This window comes from Mus caroli, unplaced genomic scaffold (genome assembly GCF_978045245.1).
Source record: "Mus caroli unplaced genomic scaffold, Mus_caroli_1 scaffold_20, whole genome shotgun sequence".
NCBI lineage: Eukaryota > Metazoa > Chordata > Mammalia > Rodentia > Muridae > Mus > Mus caroli.
Genome location: NW_028227275.1, coordinates 27,222,704 through 27,242,108, shown reverse-complemented (window position 1 = coordinate 27,242,108; position 19,405 = coordinate 27,222,704). Strand labels below are relative to the sequence as shown.

Sequence of the window (19,405 nt, the reverse complement as noted above, 5' to 3'; positions counted from 1 at the left end):
CTGGGTCTTCAATTCTATTCCACTGATCTATCTGTCTGTCACCGTACCAGTACCATGCAGTTTTTATCACAATTGCTCTGTAGTACAGCTTGAGGTCAGGCATGGTGATTCCAACAGAGGTTCTTTTATTGTTGAGAATACTTTTTGCTATCCTTGGTCTTTTTATTATTCCAGATGAATTTGCAAATTGCCCTTTCTATCTCAGGGAAGAATTGAGTTGGAATTTTGATGGGGATTGCATTGAATCTGTACATTGCTTTCTGCAGGATAGCCATTTTTACTATATTAATCCTGCCAATCCATGAGCATGGGAGATCTCTCCATCTTCTGAGATCTTCTTCAATTTCTTTCTTCAGAGACTTGAAGTTCTTATCATACAGATCTTTCGCTTCCTTAGAGTCACACCAAGGTATTTCATATTATTTGTGAGTATTGTGAAGGGTGTGTCTGGCTAAGGGTTTATCTATCTTGTTGATTTTCTCAAAGATCCAGCTCTTGGTTTGTTTGATTCTTTGAATAGTTCTTTTTGTTTCCACTTGGTTGATTTCAGCCCTGAGTTTGATTATTTTCTGCCGTCTACTCCTCTTGGGTGAATTGGCTTCCTTTAGTTCTTGAGCTTCTAGGTGTGCTGTCAGGCTGCTAGTGTTCTCTCTCTCTCTCTCTCTCTCTCTCTCTCTCTCTCTCTCTCTCTCTCTCTCTCTTCTCTCTCGTTTCATTTTGGAGGCACTCAGCACTATGAATTTTCCTCTTAGGACTGCCTTCATTGTGCCCCATAAGTTTGGGTATGTTATGGCTTCATTTTCATTAAACTCTAAAAAGTCTTTAATTTCTTCCTTTATTTCATCCTTGACTAAGGAATCATTGAGTAGAGTGTTGTTCAGGTTCCACGTGAATGTTGGCTTTCTATTATTTATGTTGTTATTGAAGATCAGCCTTTAGTGCGTGGTGATCAGATAGGATGCCTGGGATAATTTCAATATTTTTGTATCTGTGGAGATCTGTTTTGTGACCAATTATATGGTCAATTTTGGAGGAGGTACCATGTAGCACTAAGAAGAAGGTATATCCTTTTATTTTAGGGTAAAATGTTCTGTAGATATCTATTAAATCCATTAGTTTCATAACTTTGGTTAATGTCCATGTGTCTCTGTTTAGTTTCTGTTTCCAGGATCTTTCCATTGGTGAGAGTGGGGTGTTGAAGTCTCCCACTATGATTGTGTGAGGTGTAATGTGTGCTTTCAGCTTTCCTAAAGTTTCTTTAATGAATGTGGCTGCCCTTGTATTTGGAGCATAGATATTCAGAATTGAGAGTTCATCTTGGTAGATTTTACCTTTGATGAGTATGAAGTGCCCCTCCTTGTCTTTTTTGATAACTTTGGGTTGGGAGTCAATTTTATTAGATATTGGAATGGCTGCTCCAGCTTGTTTCTTCAGACTATTTGCCTGGAAAATTGTTTTCCAGCCTTTCACTCTGAGGTAGTGTCTGTCCTTTTCCCTGAGGTGGGTTTCCTGTAAGCAACAAAATGTTGGGTCCTGTTTGTGTAGCCAGTCTATTAGTCTATGTCTTTTTATTGGGGAATTGAGTCCATTGATGTTAAGAGAAATTAAAGAAAAGTAATTGTTGCTTCCTGTTATTTTTGTTGTTAAAGTTGGGATTCTGTTCTTGTGGCTGTCTTCTTTTAGGTTTGTTGAAGGATTAGTTTCTTGCTTTTTCTAGGGTGTAGTTTCCGTCCGTGTATTGGTGTTTTCCCTTTATTATCCTTTGAAGGGCTGGATTAGTGTAAAGATATTGCTTGAATTTGGTTTTGTCATGGAATACTTTGGTTTCTCCATCTATGGTAATTGAGAGTTTTGCTGGGTATAGTAGCCTGGGCTGGCATTTGTGTTCTCTTAGGGTCTGTATAACATCTGTCCAGGATCTTCTGGATTTCATAGTCTCTGGTGAGAAGTCTGGTGTAATTCTAATAGGCCTGACCTTTTTCCCTTACTGCTTTTAATATTCTATCTTTATTTGTTGTTCTGATTACTATGTGCCAGGAGGAATTTCTTTTCTTGTCCAGTCTATTTGGAGTTCTGTAGGCTTCTTGTAAGTTCATGGGCATCTCTTTCTTTAGGTTTGGGAAGTTTTCTTCTATAATTTTGTTGAAGATATTTGCTGGCCCTTTAAGTTGAAAATCTTCATTCTCATCTACTCCTATTATTTGTAGGTTTGGTCTTCTCATTTTGTGCTGGATTTCCTGGATGTTTTGAGTTAGGATCCTTTTGCATTTTGCATTTTCTTTGATTGTTGTGCCCATGTTCTCTATGAAATCTTCTGCACCTGAGATTCTCTCTTCCATCTCTTGTATTCTTGAATCTATAGTTCCAGATTTCTTTCCTAGGGTTTTTATCCCCAGCCATGTCTCATTTTGGGTTTTCTTTATTGTTTCTACTTCCCTTTTTAGGTCTTGTATGGTTTTGTTCAATTCCATCACCTGTTTGGTTGTGTTTTCCTGTATCTCTTTAAGGACTTCTACCTCTTTAGCAGTGTTCTCTTGTATTTCTTTAAGTGAGTTATTAAAGCCCTTCTTGATGTCTTTTACCAGCATCATGAGATATGATTTTAAATCCGAGTCTTGCTTTTCGGGTGTGTCAGGGTATCCAGGACTGTATGAGGTGGGAGTGCTGGGTTCTGATGATGGTGAGTGGTCTTGGTTTCTGTTAGTAAGATTCTTATGTTTGCCTTTTGCCATTTCTGGATGGTAATCTCTGGAGTTAGTTGTTATAGTTGTCTCTGGTTGGAGCTTGTTCCTCCTGTGATTCTGTTAGCCTCTGTCAGCAGACCTGGGAGTCTAGCTCTCTCCTGAGTTTCAGTGGTCAGAGTATTCTCTGCAGGCAAGTTCTCCTCTTGCAGGGAAGGTGCACAGATATCTGGCATTTGGACCTGCCTCCTGGCTGAAGATGAAGGCCCTGTTTTGGGCCTGTCCCAGAAGATGTGTTGCCTCTGCAGTCTGCACACTTACCTGTACAGACTGGTCTCTGAGGGACATGGGAAACAAGATGGCTCTTTCACCTGCTCTGGTGGTCAGAGCCCTCCCAGGCAGACACCTCTCCTCTGGCTGGAAAAGTGCCCAGATGTCTGGAGCATGAAACAGGCTCCATCCCAGAAGCTGTATCACTTCTGCCTGTCCCAGTAGCTGTGTCACTTCTGCAGTCTGCTCGCTCACTCTTCACAGTCTGTGAGCTGACCTGCACAGACTGGTCTCTGAGGGACCCGGGACAATATTGTTGGTGTTCCTTTACTCCCTAAAATTACTAGAGCTCAATAAGTAAACATTTTTTAACAATTACTGTATTTTAATAATGGGCCTATTGTAGATTCTCAGTGTTTTGGCTAAGACCAAGCATAACACTGGGCCTAATGCAGTGGCTCTTTGTAGGCAATATCCTGCTCACAGAGCAGTACCAAGGACTGACTCTGGTGCCTGAAACATAAGGCCTACCTACTGAGTTAGAGGCATAGTCTAGTATAGAAAAATAATAACTCAGCCTATGACAATGTACTTCTTTCTTGAACATTGCAAACACTTCCAGTAAAAAGATTAAGGATGATTAAAAAAAAAAAAAAAAAAACCACCCAGCAACCTAACTCAGCATGCAAAAGTCTCAATTCAAAAACATAAGAAACATGGAGAACCAAAGCAAGATGTCATTCAAAAGCTTCTAATCCCACAGTAATAGTCTCTATGATAATGAAATAGATGAAATCTCAGCCAAAGGGAGAAGTGACTCAATGGATTTGTCCTCTAATCTCCACACCTGATCCCTGACACATAGGTCCCTACACACACACACACACACATTATATTATTATTATTATTTTAATTAATGAAATAAAAAAGAACAATAGAAAGAACTGATAAAACAAGAATTAATGGTTTGAAAAAATAAACAATATTGACAAACCCTAAGCTTCTCTCAGTGATGGTCTATAATGTAGACCAAAAAAATTCTTTCCTCCCCAAGCTCTTTTTGTCAGTGTTTATCACAGCAACAGAAAACCAAACTAAAATAATAAATACTACAATAGATGCCAGTGAAATTTGGAAAATCATCAGGATATAAGCAAATTGTATTCTACTTAAGTGGAAAAATCTAAAAGAAACATGAATTTCTGTATGCATATCAATATAAACCAAGATGAAATAAACAATTGATTTATAATAAGCAATGAGCTTGAAGCAGTAATAAAAAAAATCTCTAGACTAAAAAAAGACTTGGTCAAAATGGATACACTTCTGAATTCTATCAAACTTTAAGAAGAACAAAAGCCAATGCTTTTCAGATTAGTCTCTAAAATACAAAGGAAACACCAAGATATTTTTAAAGAAACAAGCATTAGAATGGTAATTAGACCAGATAATGACACAAGAAAAAGATAATTATAGATCAATCTTGCCAATGAACATAGATACAGAAGTCCTCAATAAAATATTTGGAATGCCCACACAAGAACACAAGAAGATATCCACCATAATAAACTTGCATTCATTTCAGAGATGGCTCAATATCAAAATTAATAAATAAGCTTAAACTCAGGAATCACATGGCTACCTCAATGGATCAAGAAAAGACTTTTGACAAAATCCAGGATATCTGCATAGTCAAAAACTCGAACAGAACTATAAACAGAAACACTACATGTCAACATAATAAAGTCTTCAAGCCATAAAACTATGTCCAACATTATCCTAAACTGAAATCAGATATAGAACAAGGGTGTGTCCACTCTCTCCACTCTTATCCTGTAATGCTTGACATCTTGGGTAGAGTAATAAAACAGAAGAGGCCATAAAAGGAATCTAGACAGAAAAAGAACAAGTCAAGGAATCTTATTTGCGAGTGATATGATTCCATTTTGTAAGAGATTCTAAAGACTTAAAACTCTCAGCTCTGAGAAAGACATTCGTTTCAGCAACATAGCAGAGTACAAAATTAACTTACAAAAGTCAGTAGTCTTCCTACGAATCAATGACAAATGTGAGAAAAATGTCAAGAAAACTTAATTGCCTAAAATATATATTTGGATAACCCTCACAAAGACCACCCTGGACATATAGTGAAAAATCAAACATATATTCTGTACCACTTGGATAGTCATTAGTCTGTCCTTGTTCTGTGAAACTTATGTAAATAAAGAAACACCTGGTTGCTAGTCAGTCAGTCAGAGCAGCAGATAAGGCTGGCCTGACTGCCAGCAAGTCAGCTGCAAGATTCCCCCTGACCATCACCTCCCTTCCTCCCCAGGACAACTCTGACTCCCTATCCCCTCTGTGAGCCACCCAGTCAACAAAGACTCTCTAGCTCTCCTCTCTGCCAGGAAAGAGCCTGAAACACAATCATGTTTACTGCAGCACACTGCACCATGCCTAGGTCTTACAACCAAATGCAATGCTCATCACCAGAGGAATAGATGAACTAAGTGTGGTATACATGTGTGATGGACTGTTTTAGGCACAAAGGAAAATAAAGTCACATCATTCATAGGAAAATGGGTACAACTGGAGATAGTCAGTGGAAGTAAACTGCCAGTCACAGAGAAATATCTCATTTTCTCTCCTTTGTGGGTCATTTTTTAGAAAGATACATACAATCATGTATAAATATTTGAGTTGGAATTAGAAGTAAAACTGTCTTGGGAAACACAGGAGACTAACAGGAGAGGAGAGATCGGAGGTGAGGAGGTTTATGGGATATATAAGGAGAAGGTAAGGATGTATATGGGGTATACAAGGAGAATGTAAGGAGGTATAAGGTATACAGGCTGTAGGTAAGAAGGTATTTGGGATATATAAGGAGAAGGTAAGGAAGTAAGGGAAAATATGTTAGAAGTATACAACAGACTTGGGTGAAAATGCTCTCATATAACCCAGCACACAGTACATGAACACACACCAGTGAAAAACATTATTAAAAAAATGCAATCCTATATCAAAACAACAGGTAAAAAATGTAAATAATGGCAAGCAATATGTTTTCTTTCCCCCATTATTTCTGTAATGAAATAATGAAGAGAGAAAGAAGACAGGTTAGAGAAAGCAGAACAGAAAAAGGAGAAGCTGACTACAGCCAACAGAGTGGACTGCCTTCTTCCTCACAGGCACAACGATGTCATCACCAAACATCCCTGCTCGTTGAAATGCTATTTTTATGCTTTTAGTCTAGTAAAATGCCCTTGGGTTATATAAGGCAAAGAAGGCAAAAAAAAATTGTCTATATTAGAAGCTATAAGAAAGAAACGCGTTATCAGTTGAGCAGTTTAAGGAGACCCTTCACAGTTACACTCGCTCCCTCTGTTCAGGGCATATTTGGTATATATTCCCCCATACCTCCTTACATTCTGCTGTTTCTTATCTCCAAGTAGTCATGCCACAGCCTCCCTTTGTTCTGTTTGTTTGGTTACTTTGGTTTATGTATTCATTCATTCATTTGTCTGTTTGTTTAACTTATTTTATTTGTTCTTCTTTTGGCAAACATCAGATTATAAGAGAAACTACATAGCTCATTATAGTTGCACGTTCTTTTGTTAAACATCACACAAGTTTTGAATGTATCTATGTGGATAAAATTTTTGGCTAAAGACATATTCCAAGTTAGGCCTGTAGAAATGTCACACTTGAAACAATGCCATTTGCATTAAACCATCATCTCACAGAAAACTCACCAAGTTTTTGAGGTTGACATCAGCATTTCTCCTTAAAAGGAAGGAGACAATTCTCAGGTGGCCCCGCCTGCAGGCACAGATGAGGGGAGTATCGCCATTGAAGCTATCTTGAATATCCACATAATGGTTGCTTTCTTTTGCCCACCGCCACACTTGCCCCAAGTCGTTCTGGTAGGCTGCCTGGCAGATGGGCTGAGTCAAGAGAAGAAGAACAGTTCTTGAAGTACAGGCACGAGCCACCAAGAAGAAAACATTACCCTAAGTCTACATTTTCCAAAATTGCTTGCAATGTGAAATAGGCAAAAGGTCATGTGGACGAATGAGTAATCAAATGGATGAAGTACTATGAACTACATCCACTATGGAAATTTTACATCATGGCAGGGAATTAAGAAGAGATTACCAGAAAGAGTATAATCTCAGTAGAGTAGAAGTGTGCATTAGGGAAGGAAAGACTTTAGGGCAGCCGTGGGTAATCAAAAACCCATGTGACTTCCTCTGACGTAGGTTAAGGCACTTGCCACCAAACTTGATCACCTGAGTTCTAACCTAGGAACCCACAAGGAAGAAGTAGAGGATCAACTTCTGTAAGTTGTCCACTGACCTCCACACCTGCACTATTGCACAGGCACACACAAGCATGAGTGCGGGCACATGCACACACACACACACATACACATACACGCACACACACACTGTGATGGTTTATATATTTTTGGACCAGAAAGTGGCACCATTTGGAGGTGTGGCCTTGTTGGAATAGGTGTGACCTGGTTGGAATGGGTGTGTCACTGTGGGTGTGGGTATAAGATCCTCACCCTAGTTGCCTGGAAGTCAGTCTTCCACTAGCAGCCTTTGGATGAAGACGTAGAGCTCTCAGCTCTGCCTGCACCATGCCTGCCTGGATGCTGCCATGCTCCCACCTTGATGATAATGGACTGAACCTCTGAACCTGTAAGCCAGCCCCAATTAAATGTTGTTTTTTATAAGACTTGCCTTAGTCATGGTGTCTGTTCACAGCAGTAAAACCCTGACTAATACACACACACACACACACACACACACACACACACACACACACACACGCACATATGCACAAGCAAATATAAAAACGCAGATTACCACAGGGTCCCTCCTGGGGACTTCTAGGCCCTGGTTTCATCTTGGGCTGTATCATTGACTCCTCGGTTTTGCTTTTGTTTGCTGGTGTCCAATTCCTTGAACTTAGCTGCCCTTGGTCCTCCAGGCTCTGTAGCCTACATGTTGCCTTGCGGGATTTTCAGCCTCTAACTGTGTAAACTAATCTAAAAAAAAAAATTCCTCTTTAAAGTTATGGATGCATTCTCTTTGTTCTGTGCTTCCAGAGAACTAGGTTTGCTGTGACGAGCCGGGAGTAGGTCATCTTAAAGCTGAATTGAAGGGACTCTGGGAAGCTGTAGCATGATCATGGCTCTGGCAGGCCTGGTCCTTCTCCCCAATTCCCTCTGCCTTGTTAAACCCATTAGATTACAGTCTTAAAGCTAACCATCAAGGTTTATTCCCTTGTTTGGCTACTTCCTCCTCCTGAGGTCCAGCTATCAAAGAATTGAAGTCCAGCAATCAAAAGCCCCCGTTGGCTCACCTAATTAACAAGCCCAATTAAAATTAAACACTTCATCCTAACATGGGGTTTCCCCCTTTACCTTTATAAACTGCTCTTTGCCTATGGGCCACATCTGGCTCCTCTCTATCCTGAGGCAGACCTTTGACCTCCCGGGACAAATACTTCTTGTTCCCTTCTCCCTCATCCTTTATCTCCTGGCTCTGTCTCTTATCCCCTGCCCTTTTTCGCTCTGGGTTTAATAGATCTGCTTTGTGTTAAGAACGTGGCCTTGGCATGTCCGGCGCTGATACTTTTCCTTTCATATATTCTCTTGTTAAATTTTTAAACCATTTTAATTCGCCTTCTTGCTTCTCTTTGAATTATTATAGATTTCATGATGCTGGACCACCTTCCCTACAGAACACCAGATAACTGGCGATTAGTGGCAGTTCTTTCCAGTTCTCCAGAGCTGTTTGAAAGGATTAGGATGTGCAGCCCTTTTGTAGTAGGCATTATGGGAATTTGACAACCAGCTCTAACTTGATGGCACTAGGCTTATTCCCTGCTCCATCTCAGTCTATTAGTGATATTCCCTCCAGAGTACCAAGACATATAATTTACTCACAACATTGCTCCCCTGTGAGAGCTAAAGAAACTTAATATGATACTAGGCATCCCTTAAAGGCTGTTGACCTTGGCCCAGGAGTGCACTTCCCTCCAATCCCAGCTCTTGGGAGGCAGGGGCAGGCGGATCTCTGAGTTCCTGGCCAACCTGGTCTACATAGTGAGTTCCAAGACAGCCAGGGATAAGCAGAGAAACCCTGTCTTGAAAAACAAAGAAGAGGAGAAGGATGAAGAAGAAAAGAAAAGATAAAATAAAATAATGAGACAGCAGTGTTCCTGCAGTGAGGTATTTAGCGGTTTGCTTTTTGGCTTGTATAAACTTGCTATTTAGCCACTTGCTTATCAGTGTGAGACTGGGATAAAGTAGTCTTTAAGTCCTTCAGTTAGCATCCTCTGGCACAGCATGCTTTTTGGTTCTAAGGGTGCTGTCCTGCTAGCAATAAGAATAAATTCATTTACTCTAAATTTCAATTGAGTCTAAGTCTTTGGTCTTTCCCAGTGGATTTGAACACCACAGCGGTGTGGCCTTATTGGAAGAGGTATATCACTGGCAGTGGGCTTTTAGAGTCTTTCTCTTTGCTTCTTGCCTACATGACATGATGTCGCCAGCTCTCAGCTACTGTCCTAGAGCCATGCCCACTGCCAGGCTTTCACCACGATGATAATGGACTGACCCTCTGAAACTGTAAGTAAACCACCAATTTAATGCTCTCTTTTATAAGAATTATAAATAACAATAACCAGTAACTATAAACAGTGACTAAGAACTCACTGCTCTGTATGTTCCAGAGAAAATATCTATAGTAGCCGTTGTTTTGTTCCAAATGAGCCAGTTTATTAAGCACATATTAAGCAAAAGAACAAACACACAAGTAGCAGATAGAAGCATCATTGAAACAGAAAAAGATCAAGTCCGCTATGCACAACTGAGACAGCTGAAGTGAACTGATTGAAAGAGCAAACCTAGGTCACATCATCAAGGCTTGTAAATATCTAGCACAAGTGGGGGTGGGGGGACGACTGCCGGCGGAGGGGGGCGGGGAACACGTCCCAACTGAGCTCTCTCCATAAATGAGCCTTCCACGGCTGAACTTCCGGTTTCAGCTTGTTTCCCACCAACCCATAGGCGTTTTACACCACGAGATAAACAGCAGGATCCTCTGCTGGTCACAAAGTTTCAACCTTGAGCTTTTTTTTGGCGTTCTTCTTTCTTTCATTAACAGAGCCAGCTGGGCCAAACTGTACCTGGACAAGGGGTCTTGGAAGAACACTTAAGAGACAAACAGGATTGTGACTCAAATATGGGAGGGGAAAATTCCACTTCCAGAGCCAACTCCTCAATGAACTTAAATAGCACAGGATAATTTACCAGGATAATGTATGCCACACTCAAGTGGAACCCAAAAGATTCCCTGCTGTTTTGCACTGTTTCCAGTAGGGGGCAGATCAGCGTCAGAAAAGCAAACAGGAAGCAGAATTCTACCAGCATGTGAGGGTGGTTACAGCTTTAAGCAACTTGTTATGTATTTTATAAATAAGTAGACAATAGGGATTCCGAGGTTCCCAACATAATGAAATGATACGTATTTAATAGAAACCTTATTTGGTCACCATACGTTGCACACAAATCAAATTACCCCACTGTACTTCTTAAGTGTACAGTTTGCTATGATAGATAAAAAAAATTAAAATTACGAGAAGTGCTGACAAAGTAGAAAGTAACAAGAAGACAGAAGTATCCATTTGGGCAGAAAGAAAAGCTGTTCAATGTTATTAAAGTTCCTGCAACCTCAAAGCATTTTAGCTTAGAGTAACCCCACCTGAAAAAATGACTTCTAAAACTCTAAAATCCCTCTGTATGCCCAGCACCAACTCTCTGTTGTCCTCAGGACTCACACCCCAGTTCATTACTCTCTACCCGTGACTGTGTTATCTCCGTCTCGCCTGTCCAGCCTCCAGATCATACACACACACACACACACACACACACACATACACACACAGAGACACCTAAGCTGCACGTGGAACAATGGAGCCCTCGGCAGATACTGACTCTCTGTCTCAGACCTTTTCCTTTCCAAACAGTGAGCAAATACATTATAAATTATTGATCTGTGATTGTCATGGCACCTAAAAACACAACACCAATTATTGTTGTCTATGCTTTCTTGTCGTATTGCAGCATCTAGCATTGTGTGGGACCCAATAGGCATTCAACATGTTCTTTGTGAGTAAATGAATCAATGGATGAATTCTAAAAAGAACAAACACATATTGGATATCTCAACTATTCCTGAGGTCCTCAAAACAGCCCTATAAGGTAAGGTTTTTCTACTCACTCAGCACAGGTGAAAGGAGGAGAGATTGTCTCCTTATCCAAAGCTGCATAGCTTAGAAGTGATAGGGACATGAGCTAAGCTATGAAGCACAGCTGACACACTTCCCCCCCCCCCCTTCTCTCTCTCTCATTACTCCAGTCCTAAGTATTTCTCTGGCTTCAGGACTTTCTGCCAACAGTAAACTGTGGTGAGTCTTCTCCCACCACCAACCTGCTAGTTCTTAGTTATATATTCAAATGTTTTCCCCAAACTGACCTAAAATTAGCAGTATCTACAGAACAAACAAACAAACAAACAAAAAATGCTGAATATGGTTGCAGCTGCCTATAATCCCAGCACTCAGGAGGCAGAAGCAGGAGAAACAAGAGTCTAAAGCCAGACTAGATTATATAATAAATAAATTTAATAAATCTGAGGTCAGCCTGACTATACAAAGTCAACACCCACCCCCACAAAACAAACAAACAAACAAAAACCAGTAGTAGAAACCAGAGATAACCTAACAGAAAAATAGGAAAGTTTTCAAGACAAAAGGAAGATATAGATGTGTTAATCACCATGAAGTTATCAGTTCTCCCAGGACAGGACAAGAGGCTGCACAAGCACAGAAGGGCCTCAAGGGCCTCAATCAATCTCTCTCTCTCTCTCTCTCTCTCTCTCTCTCTCTCTCTCTCTCTCTCTCTCTCTCTTCCTTCTCCTCCTCTTCCCCTCCCCCTCCTCCTCACCTCTTCCCCTCTCCTCTTCTCCTCCCCTTCCTTCTCCCCTCCCTTCTCTCTTCTCCCCTTCTCTCTTCTCCTCTTCTCTCTCCCTCCCCTCTCCCTTCCCCTCTCCCCTTCTCCTCTCCTGTCCCACCCTTCCCCTGTCTCTTTACCCTCATAACTGCTTCCCATCTTGGCTTTCTGCCTCTACCCTTTCCCCAGGTCCTCACTCCTCTCCTCCCCCCCCCCCCCCACCAATAATCAGTTACACCAGGTTTGTTACATGGTGTAATTTCTGAGGGGTCCATCTTGGTTTAGACCCGCTAAAGATACCCCCAGAGCTGGATCGTATTTCATAACACTCATTAAACTGTCTTTGAACAACTATCAGGGAGAGGAAGCTTAGCGGGGCAAACATCCAGGAAAAGCTAGAGAGTGTGTAACGTATAGGGTCCAGCCAGGATTCTGCACATTTGGGTGGGAAATGGTGCTCTCGAGTGACTAGGAATGCAGGCTTCGGATATGAGCTCACCATGCTCTAGGCTTCCCTCCCCCTCCTTGCCGAAGTGTTACTTGGACAATTTATCTAAAGGCTTTAAACACTTCTGCGGAGTTTCATCCTCCATCCACTAACTGTTCCTTCTCATCGTGCTGTAGAAAGAACTAAACCCGACCGTGTGGATGAAGCAGTTTGTTTGGGGCTGAGTCATCCAAAATCTTCAATTAGTGTCAGCCACTTTTCTAATTATTGAAGCATAAGGGTCCAATTAGCATGCACATGAATGGCTATGAAATAGAAGATGGTTGCTGAAAGAGAGTGCAAAAATAACAGGACAGGGCAAAAATGAGTTAGTCTGATGACCCAGAAGGAAAATTTTGGCTAAAGGATTTTTTGACCAGAAAAAAAAAAATCCTTTGGTCACCACACTTCATTTTAATAGATGTTTGTCACAAAGTATATGGGTTGGTAGACATGGGTTGGTCGAGGAATAGCATTGATGTTTACCTACATGAACGGGTTAATCACACAGGAGGTAGGGTGGAGGACAATATAGAAGAGACTCCCAAAGCATGGGTGGAGAGAATGGTGAATTCCTAATGACTAGTGTCTGGGCTCGATAAAAACACCAAATGGTTTTAATCACCAAGCATGGAGGCAGTCATCACTGACAGCTGCCTGAGCTGGTGCAGGAGTTTCTTCAGCAAGTCTATGGCTGGAGAAGGGTTATGTGAAGGGGCCCAGAGTAAAAGTTGGGAAACCTGTCTGTCAGCTAGGTGGCTTACTATGGCTCACTGTTAAATTAGCAGGATGGAGAAGGGTGGACCAGAGCAAAGTTAGACATGTGGTCTAGTAGGAAGAGTGGCCTGAGCAAGGTACTCAAAGCTAGGAAACCATGAAGCCAAATGTAAACTATGGAAAAAAATCTGCTCTGTGAGACTCTTTGAGGCATAGTAAAATTAACACTGCTGGAAGTAGTAAGAGACTAGGAGTTAGATTCCCTGGTGGGCAGACAGATGAGGAAAGCCCCACCCCCATCCACTCCACCCCACCCCGTTGTTGCCTAAGTAATAAAGTAAGCAAACTTCCAAGAAGGCTGATTTCATCCTCAGCTTCCTGATCTGAGCTAAAAGCCTGATAGCTTTAGGCAAAGCCTTGAGGGCTTTTGTCCTCCCCCTGCGACGTGGTCTGGATCAACAAGTTCAAGGCCAGGATCAGGACTTGTTATGCAACAGTTGTGGGCCAATTAATCTTCAAACTAACCAATCCTTAGGAGAGGAAAACTCTTCAGAAACTTTAAAACGACAACAACAACAACAACAAAACCAAAAACAGACATTGAGAAAAGGCTGGAGTTTTGGCTTCCCCTTCTGGGTCAGCTTTGTCTATGGTCTTTTTCTCTGTGCATCTGCTACGTGTAACTATATCCTCACCCTGCAGTAAAAGCCTTTCTTCACCTTCTGACTCTGGCTGCTGCCGTTTGTGATGAGTGAGACTTCTCAGGGGCCTACCTGTTGCACCAGAGATTTTTCCATGTCTTTTAATTCGTTAACAGGCAAAGAAAGGGAACCCTCTCGAGAACCTGAGACTGTGCCAGTTTTGCACCTTGCCTTTCTTGAAGCAAACTGCAAAATTCTACCCAGAATAATTCTCATTGAGTGCTTCAAGGATTGTTTAAATTCGATCAGTTTTCGTAATGGGGTAAACTATTTACAAAGGGCATGAATACCCTCTGACAATAATTGGGCTATTCCAAGACAATGACATTTTTAAATGTTTTTCTGTTGGAAAGTTTAAAGTTGAAACCCATTAGGGTTTCCCTGGGGCACAGATTAGTTTATATTTAATTTAAAGAACAGTTAAGGGAAGAGAAATGAAAAGTCTCAAAGAACCACGGGGCTTAGGCTATTCTGGTCTTTAGGGGAAGCTCTGGGACTTATTTTTATATATTCTCATTTGAGGGATGAACAAATCACTGAAGGATTGTTGAATTACAGTGATGTGGCCCTGGGACCCTGTGCAAGCTTGGTCCCATTTCTCACCCTGTGACAGCCTGACCCTTCAGTTTAAAGTCATGCAAAGTTTCCTGGGTGTCACGTTTTTACAAAGAACGAAAAACCTTCCTGTGACAGCGGTTGCTCTTCCTGACATGCGTGCTTAACTGACATTACCTAAACCTGTAATCTGTCCTATGTGTGCTGCTTTAAATGTTCACAGTATTTTATTTATCATAGTATTTTATTTAAAAGGTTTATGCACTTTTCAATTTGATAGGTGTGATTTTTTTGTTTCTATTAAAAATGGTTTCTGATAGAAGATGGCCTAGTCGGCCATCAGTGGAAAGAGAGGCCCATTGGTCGTGCAAACTTTATATACCTCAGTACAGGGGAATGCCAGGGCCAAGAAGTGGGAGTGGGAGGGTGGGGGAGTGGCTGGGGGAGCATGTGGGGGACTTTTGAGATAGCATTGGAAAGGTAAATGAAATAAATACCCAATTAAAAAGAAATGGTTTCTGATGATGGGGCTGGAGAGATGAGCTCAAATGCCTTGAAAGCATGAAGAATGGGATGTCACTTTCAGAACTCACATCAAAAACAAAAACAAACCTAGCTAGGGGAGGGGAGGTAGCCAGATCTATGGGTCTGTGGATGGCACCACCTACAGCCATGCTAAGTACAGCTGAAAAACTAAACTACAGAATTAACAGAACCTGAGCTAGCTTTTCTCTTAAACTCACCCACTACTCCTTTCTCTGTTTACAACATTCGAGCCAGCTGTTCTTGAATATTCTATACTCTTACCTGTTCTCGGGTCTTCGAAGATCTTGGGATCTAGAAGACTATGTGGTAGTTTCAGCGACACGGGTCAGCCACAAGACAGATTCCTGGCTACTGCACCTAGAGGACCACTTCCCAGCCCACTTCCTGTCTGTCATATCGCCATGCTTCACTGTTTTGAATTACACTTATGATAGAAAGCAGGTGATTCCTCCAGTTTCCAGGAGAGGAAGTATCCAAGATTGGTTTTCCCCAGAGTTTTCATGAGCTGGTGTCTCTGGTCAGGCCACCTGTCCCTTCTACTTTCAGGTTACCTCCTCCTCGTTATCCTGCCTTTTGGATGGTACATCCCGTTCCTCGGGATTTTTTCTCAGAAATCTCTTTAGTGTTTCCTACAGCACAAGTGCCCAGAACCACAAGTGGCTCCCAGGCCCTTTTCCCAGGGAGATGATTGAGTCTCCCTAACTAGAGCGCTGCTTCCCTAACACTAGTCTTCTGTAAGGGGTGAACACCTAGAACAAGGGTGAAGACCCCATGGTGACTGACACACAGTGAGGGTTAGGAAAAGGAGCTAAGGTTTAGAAATGAAGTGTGAGAATCAGGTCAGTGTTTGTTTTGTTTGTTTTTGTTTGTTTGTTTCTTTGTTTGTTTTTGAGACAGGGTTTCTCTGTATAGCCCTGGCTGTCCTCAGATCCAGGACAGGGACTGAGGTGCATATTTTACATATCAAAGCAGATTTGACCTCCAGGTTTTCTCAGCATTCCTCAGTCCCTACCTGGCATACCCTGCCTCCAACCCTGAACTTTCCAGTCCAGTGACTGGGCTGCCCTTCCCCCATGCACTCCCCCACCCAGGTTCTTCCTTATATAATCCAGACATTTTGCTCTCTCTCTCTCTCTCTCTCTCTCTCTCTCTCTCTCTCTCTCTCTCTCTCTCTCTCTCTCTCTTCCTCCTCCTCCTCTTCCTCCTCCTCCTCCTTCTCCTCCTCTTCTCTATCTATGCAGACATCCTTTCTCTTTCTCTTCCCCCTCAGCCCCCCCTTTTCTATGGCGACTCCCTGGCCTCAATCCTTGGGGCCAGTGAATCTGCCCAAAGCAGTTTCCTAATAGTATATTTTAGTCTGACTTGAATTGGCTCATTTCACCAGTGGAGAAATAACCTATCACACACTGTGATCAATACTAACCTTGAGCTTTGAGGAATTACCTATGGGATCCTTTAGTGGGGTGTGTATAGGGGTGTACTTTTAAGATTTCATAGAAACGTTCATGTTACTATATGTTGTGCCCCAGTCCTAGGTCCTTTGTAGTGAACTAAATGAATCTTTGGTTTGAAAAACAATGCAACAGAAATTTTTTTTTAAAAAAAACCTCCAAATTATTTTGTCATTGACATAGCTGAAAAGTTAAATATTTATGTCACTTTGGGAGCAATTATCAGCTCTACTTGGAAGTAGTTAAACATGCCTGACCTGGCCTAAACTTGCCTTGCGTGACAAATCAACACCAAACTGACATGTAATTGCACTGCTCGGTTCTCTGATAGTCACAAAAAAACTGCAACCGTTCCCACAACCTAGGCTGATCATAGTACTGTTTAAGGGACCATCCACATATACAAAGAATTAGGGGGCCACAATGCATGATCTTAATCTACACTTAAACAAGATTGGGCTCATCTCCATGCACATAAAAGTCTAAAGAGAAAGCCACCCTGAGCAGGAGTTCTAACTTTCAGGATGGTGGTGAACAGGTTACGGCTGGAATTCTTGTCAAAACTAGTTTTGTGGACCCTACATGAGGTGAGTCAGAACTCTGGAGTGAGTGTCCTAGAGAATTCACTACGAATGAGTTTCTCTCCCTGACACTTAGAAAATTTACCAGAGTAGAATGTTAATTCACATTATATCTTTTGCCATCCTCGTATGTACGTGACTTCTTGGTGAGATCAAAATCACAGAGCAAGATATTCCCAGGACAGTGAAATAAGCAGACAATGCCTTTAGTAAAGGCAGTCACACACTTATGTGCACACAGTCGCAAATTCATGCTTGCACATGTTCATTGGAAGTAGGCAGCAAACAACCACCTATCATGCTAGCAGATCCAAATCAATGAGGCTCCCTTGAGCTTAGAGAATGGAATGCTGATTAGCAAGTTAATTATGTCAGACAAGGAGTAAGTCATGAATAATAATAATGATAATAATAATAATGAGAGAAGAAGAAGAAGAAGAAGAAGAAGAAGAAGAAGAAGAAGAAGAAGAAGAACCACTACCACAACAACATTACTGTACCTCTGATACTCTTATTCAAACATCACCCTTTGAAACATTGAAAATGTATTTGATTGTAGTAAGCTATGTTCAATGTAGAAAAATGTCCTGTCAGCTATTAAAAGGAAATAGTCCAAATATCAAAGTGGTACTTCCTGTCATTGTGTCTATACGGTGATAACCTATATTAATAATTGCCAGAGGTGAACTTCCTTCCACATAATAAGCTTCAAGGTGTTATTGTAGACATGGGTTCCATGAAAAGCTTGCCAATCATTTGGCTTTTCAGAAAATCCAATTAGGTATGAGGTTCTCTTGCTCTCATGTATTTCACTGAGACACAATATAGCTACAGCCCCGTTTTTCGGTATCACCTCTGCAATTAGGATGTCGGAAAATATGTATCCCATCACGCTCAACTTGAGTCTAGCTAAAACGTATTATTTGAGTCTAACTTGTGTTAAGATACCAAAACAAACAAAGCAAAACAAAAAAATAAACCCTAAATATCCTAGAATCACAAGGGATCTTTCCTGACTTAATACTTACAAGGAACACTAAATAGAATTGAAAATAAGTCATGATAACAGGGATAGACAATTAGTTGTGGAAAAACAAAAGCAATTTTTAGCCCCTTCGGACTCCTATGTTCAGAAATATGACTTACCTCAGAATATAGGATTCCCATCCCGGTCCTTCCTTGATTCGCACCCTCTCTACAATGCAGTAGTGAATCTTCTAGAGGCGTTTCTAATTAATATTAAATTTCTTCCCGGCAAACAAGGTCCCTGGAAGGCCAAGCTGGTGGCGAGCCCTCTCTTTCCACACCTGGGAATGCTTTTTCAGCAGTATGTGACAGCAACACACCTTGTAGAGAGACAGGCTATGAAGCGAAGGCATTGGCTTACAGGTAATGGTCCCAGCTGTATCACTGTTACAGCCAGGGGAACCGGTTTCTGAGTCATGTACCTCTGCCAGTGGAGGCGGCAGTAAAAAGGGAAGCACAGGTGGGGTGCTGGGAGGAGGAACTTCTTAGGCCAGCAGGAAGAATTCAAAACAGGACTCTGTATTTACGCAATTTCTGAATTGAAATCCAGCATTCAGTGGCCATTATGGTCAGCCAACTCATTAGTGAGAGTCACGGGATCTAGTTAGGTAAATAATCCTCTAAACCTTCCAAAGTCATGGCTAGCAAGTTACACCTTTCCCCAGACACTTAAAGGGCCCTGTACGTTAATAAATTAAGCTTAACTTAATAGTTTTTTATTATTTTAATTGATGTGTGGTAATTATACACATGTATTCGGTACTATATGATAATTCAAAAAGAGTATTATATATAATGGTCAAGTGAGAGTAATTAGCATTTCTATATGTTTTAATGTCATTCTTCTGAGAACCTTCAAAGTCCTCTCTCATACTTTTTTTATAAGAAAAAAAAGATGCAAAGTGCCACTAACACCTTCTGTGCCTGCAGTCATCACTACATCGTGGTGCTGTAGGGAAGAGCTGAAACCCTGCTCAAAGTTCTTTTGTGTTGTGTGACACTTGTTTTATTCAGACCGTGCCTTGCCCTGACAGATTTCAGTTTACAAGCAACATTTGACTCCATTGTGAGAATGGCGGATGACTGTTCATCTTGCTGGACATAGGAGCAACAACAGCTGTCTGACATGACCCGAGAGTCACTGACTGAAAAGTAGTTTACTCCTTACGCATTGGTCGCTGTGAACTGGGATGGCAGAAGCACATGGGCATATTATGATCACGATAGGAGGAGAAGGTTGGGGACTTAGCAGACACTCCCAACTGAGGAATGGATGCTACACTCTCACCTGGATGGATGGTGATGCCTCAAAGAGCATCCATCTGACCTCCTGCCCTGTTTATGAAGAGACCAATGGAAAGA

General features: G+C 41.5%; 1 protein-coding gene across 1 annotated transcript in view; it reads right to left on the bottom strand.

Annotated features, from left to right (window-relative positions):
* The window catches only part of Ankrd22 (ankyrin repeat domain 22), a 30,839-nt gene extending 12,290 nt beyond the window's left edge, over positions 1-18,549 (bottom strand). The window contains exons 1-2 of the mRNA XM_021152069.3: positions 18,164-18,549; positions 6,704-6,895 (exon numbers count right to left, since the gene is read on the bottom strand). Coding sequence (XP_021007728.1) covers positions 6,704-6,895; positions 18,164-18,184 — 213 coding nt within the window. The 5' untranslated portion in view covers positions 18,185-18,549. The remainder of the gene's footprint in view (positions 1-6,703; positions 6,896-18,163) is intronic.
* Between the last annotated feature and the right edge of the window lie 856 nt (positions 18,550-19,405).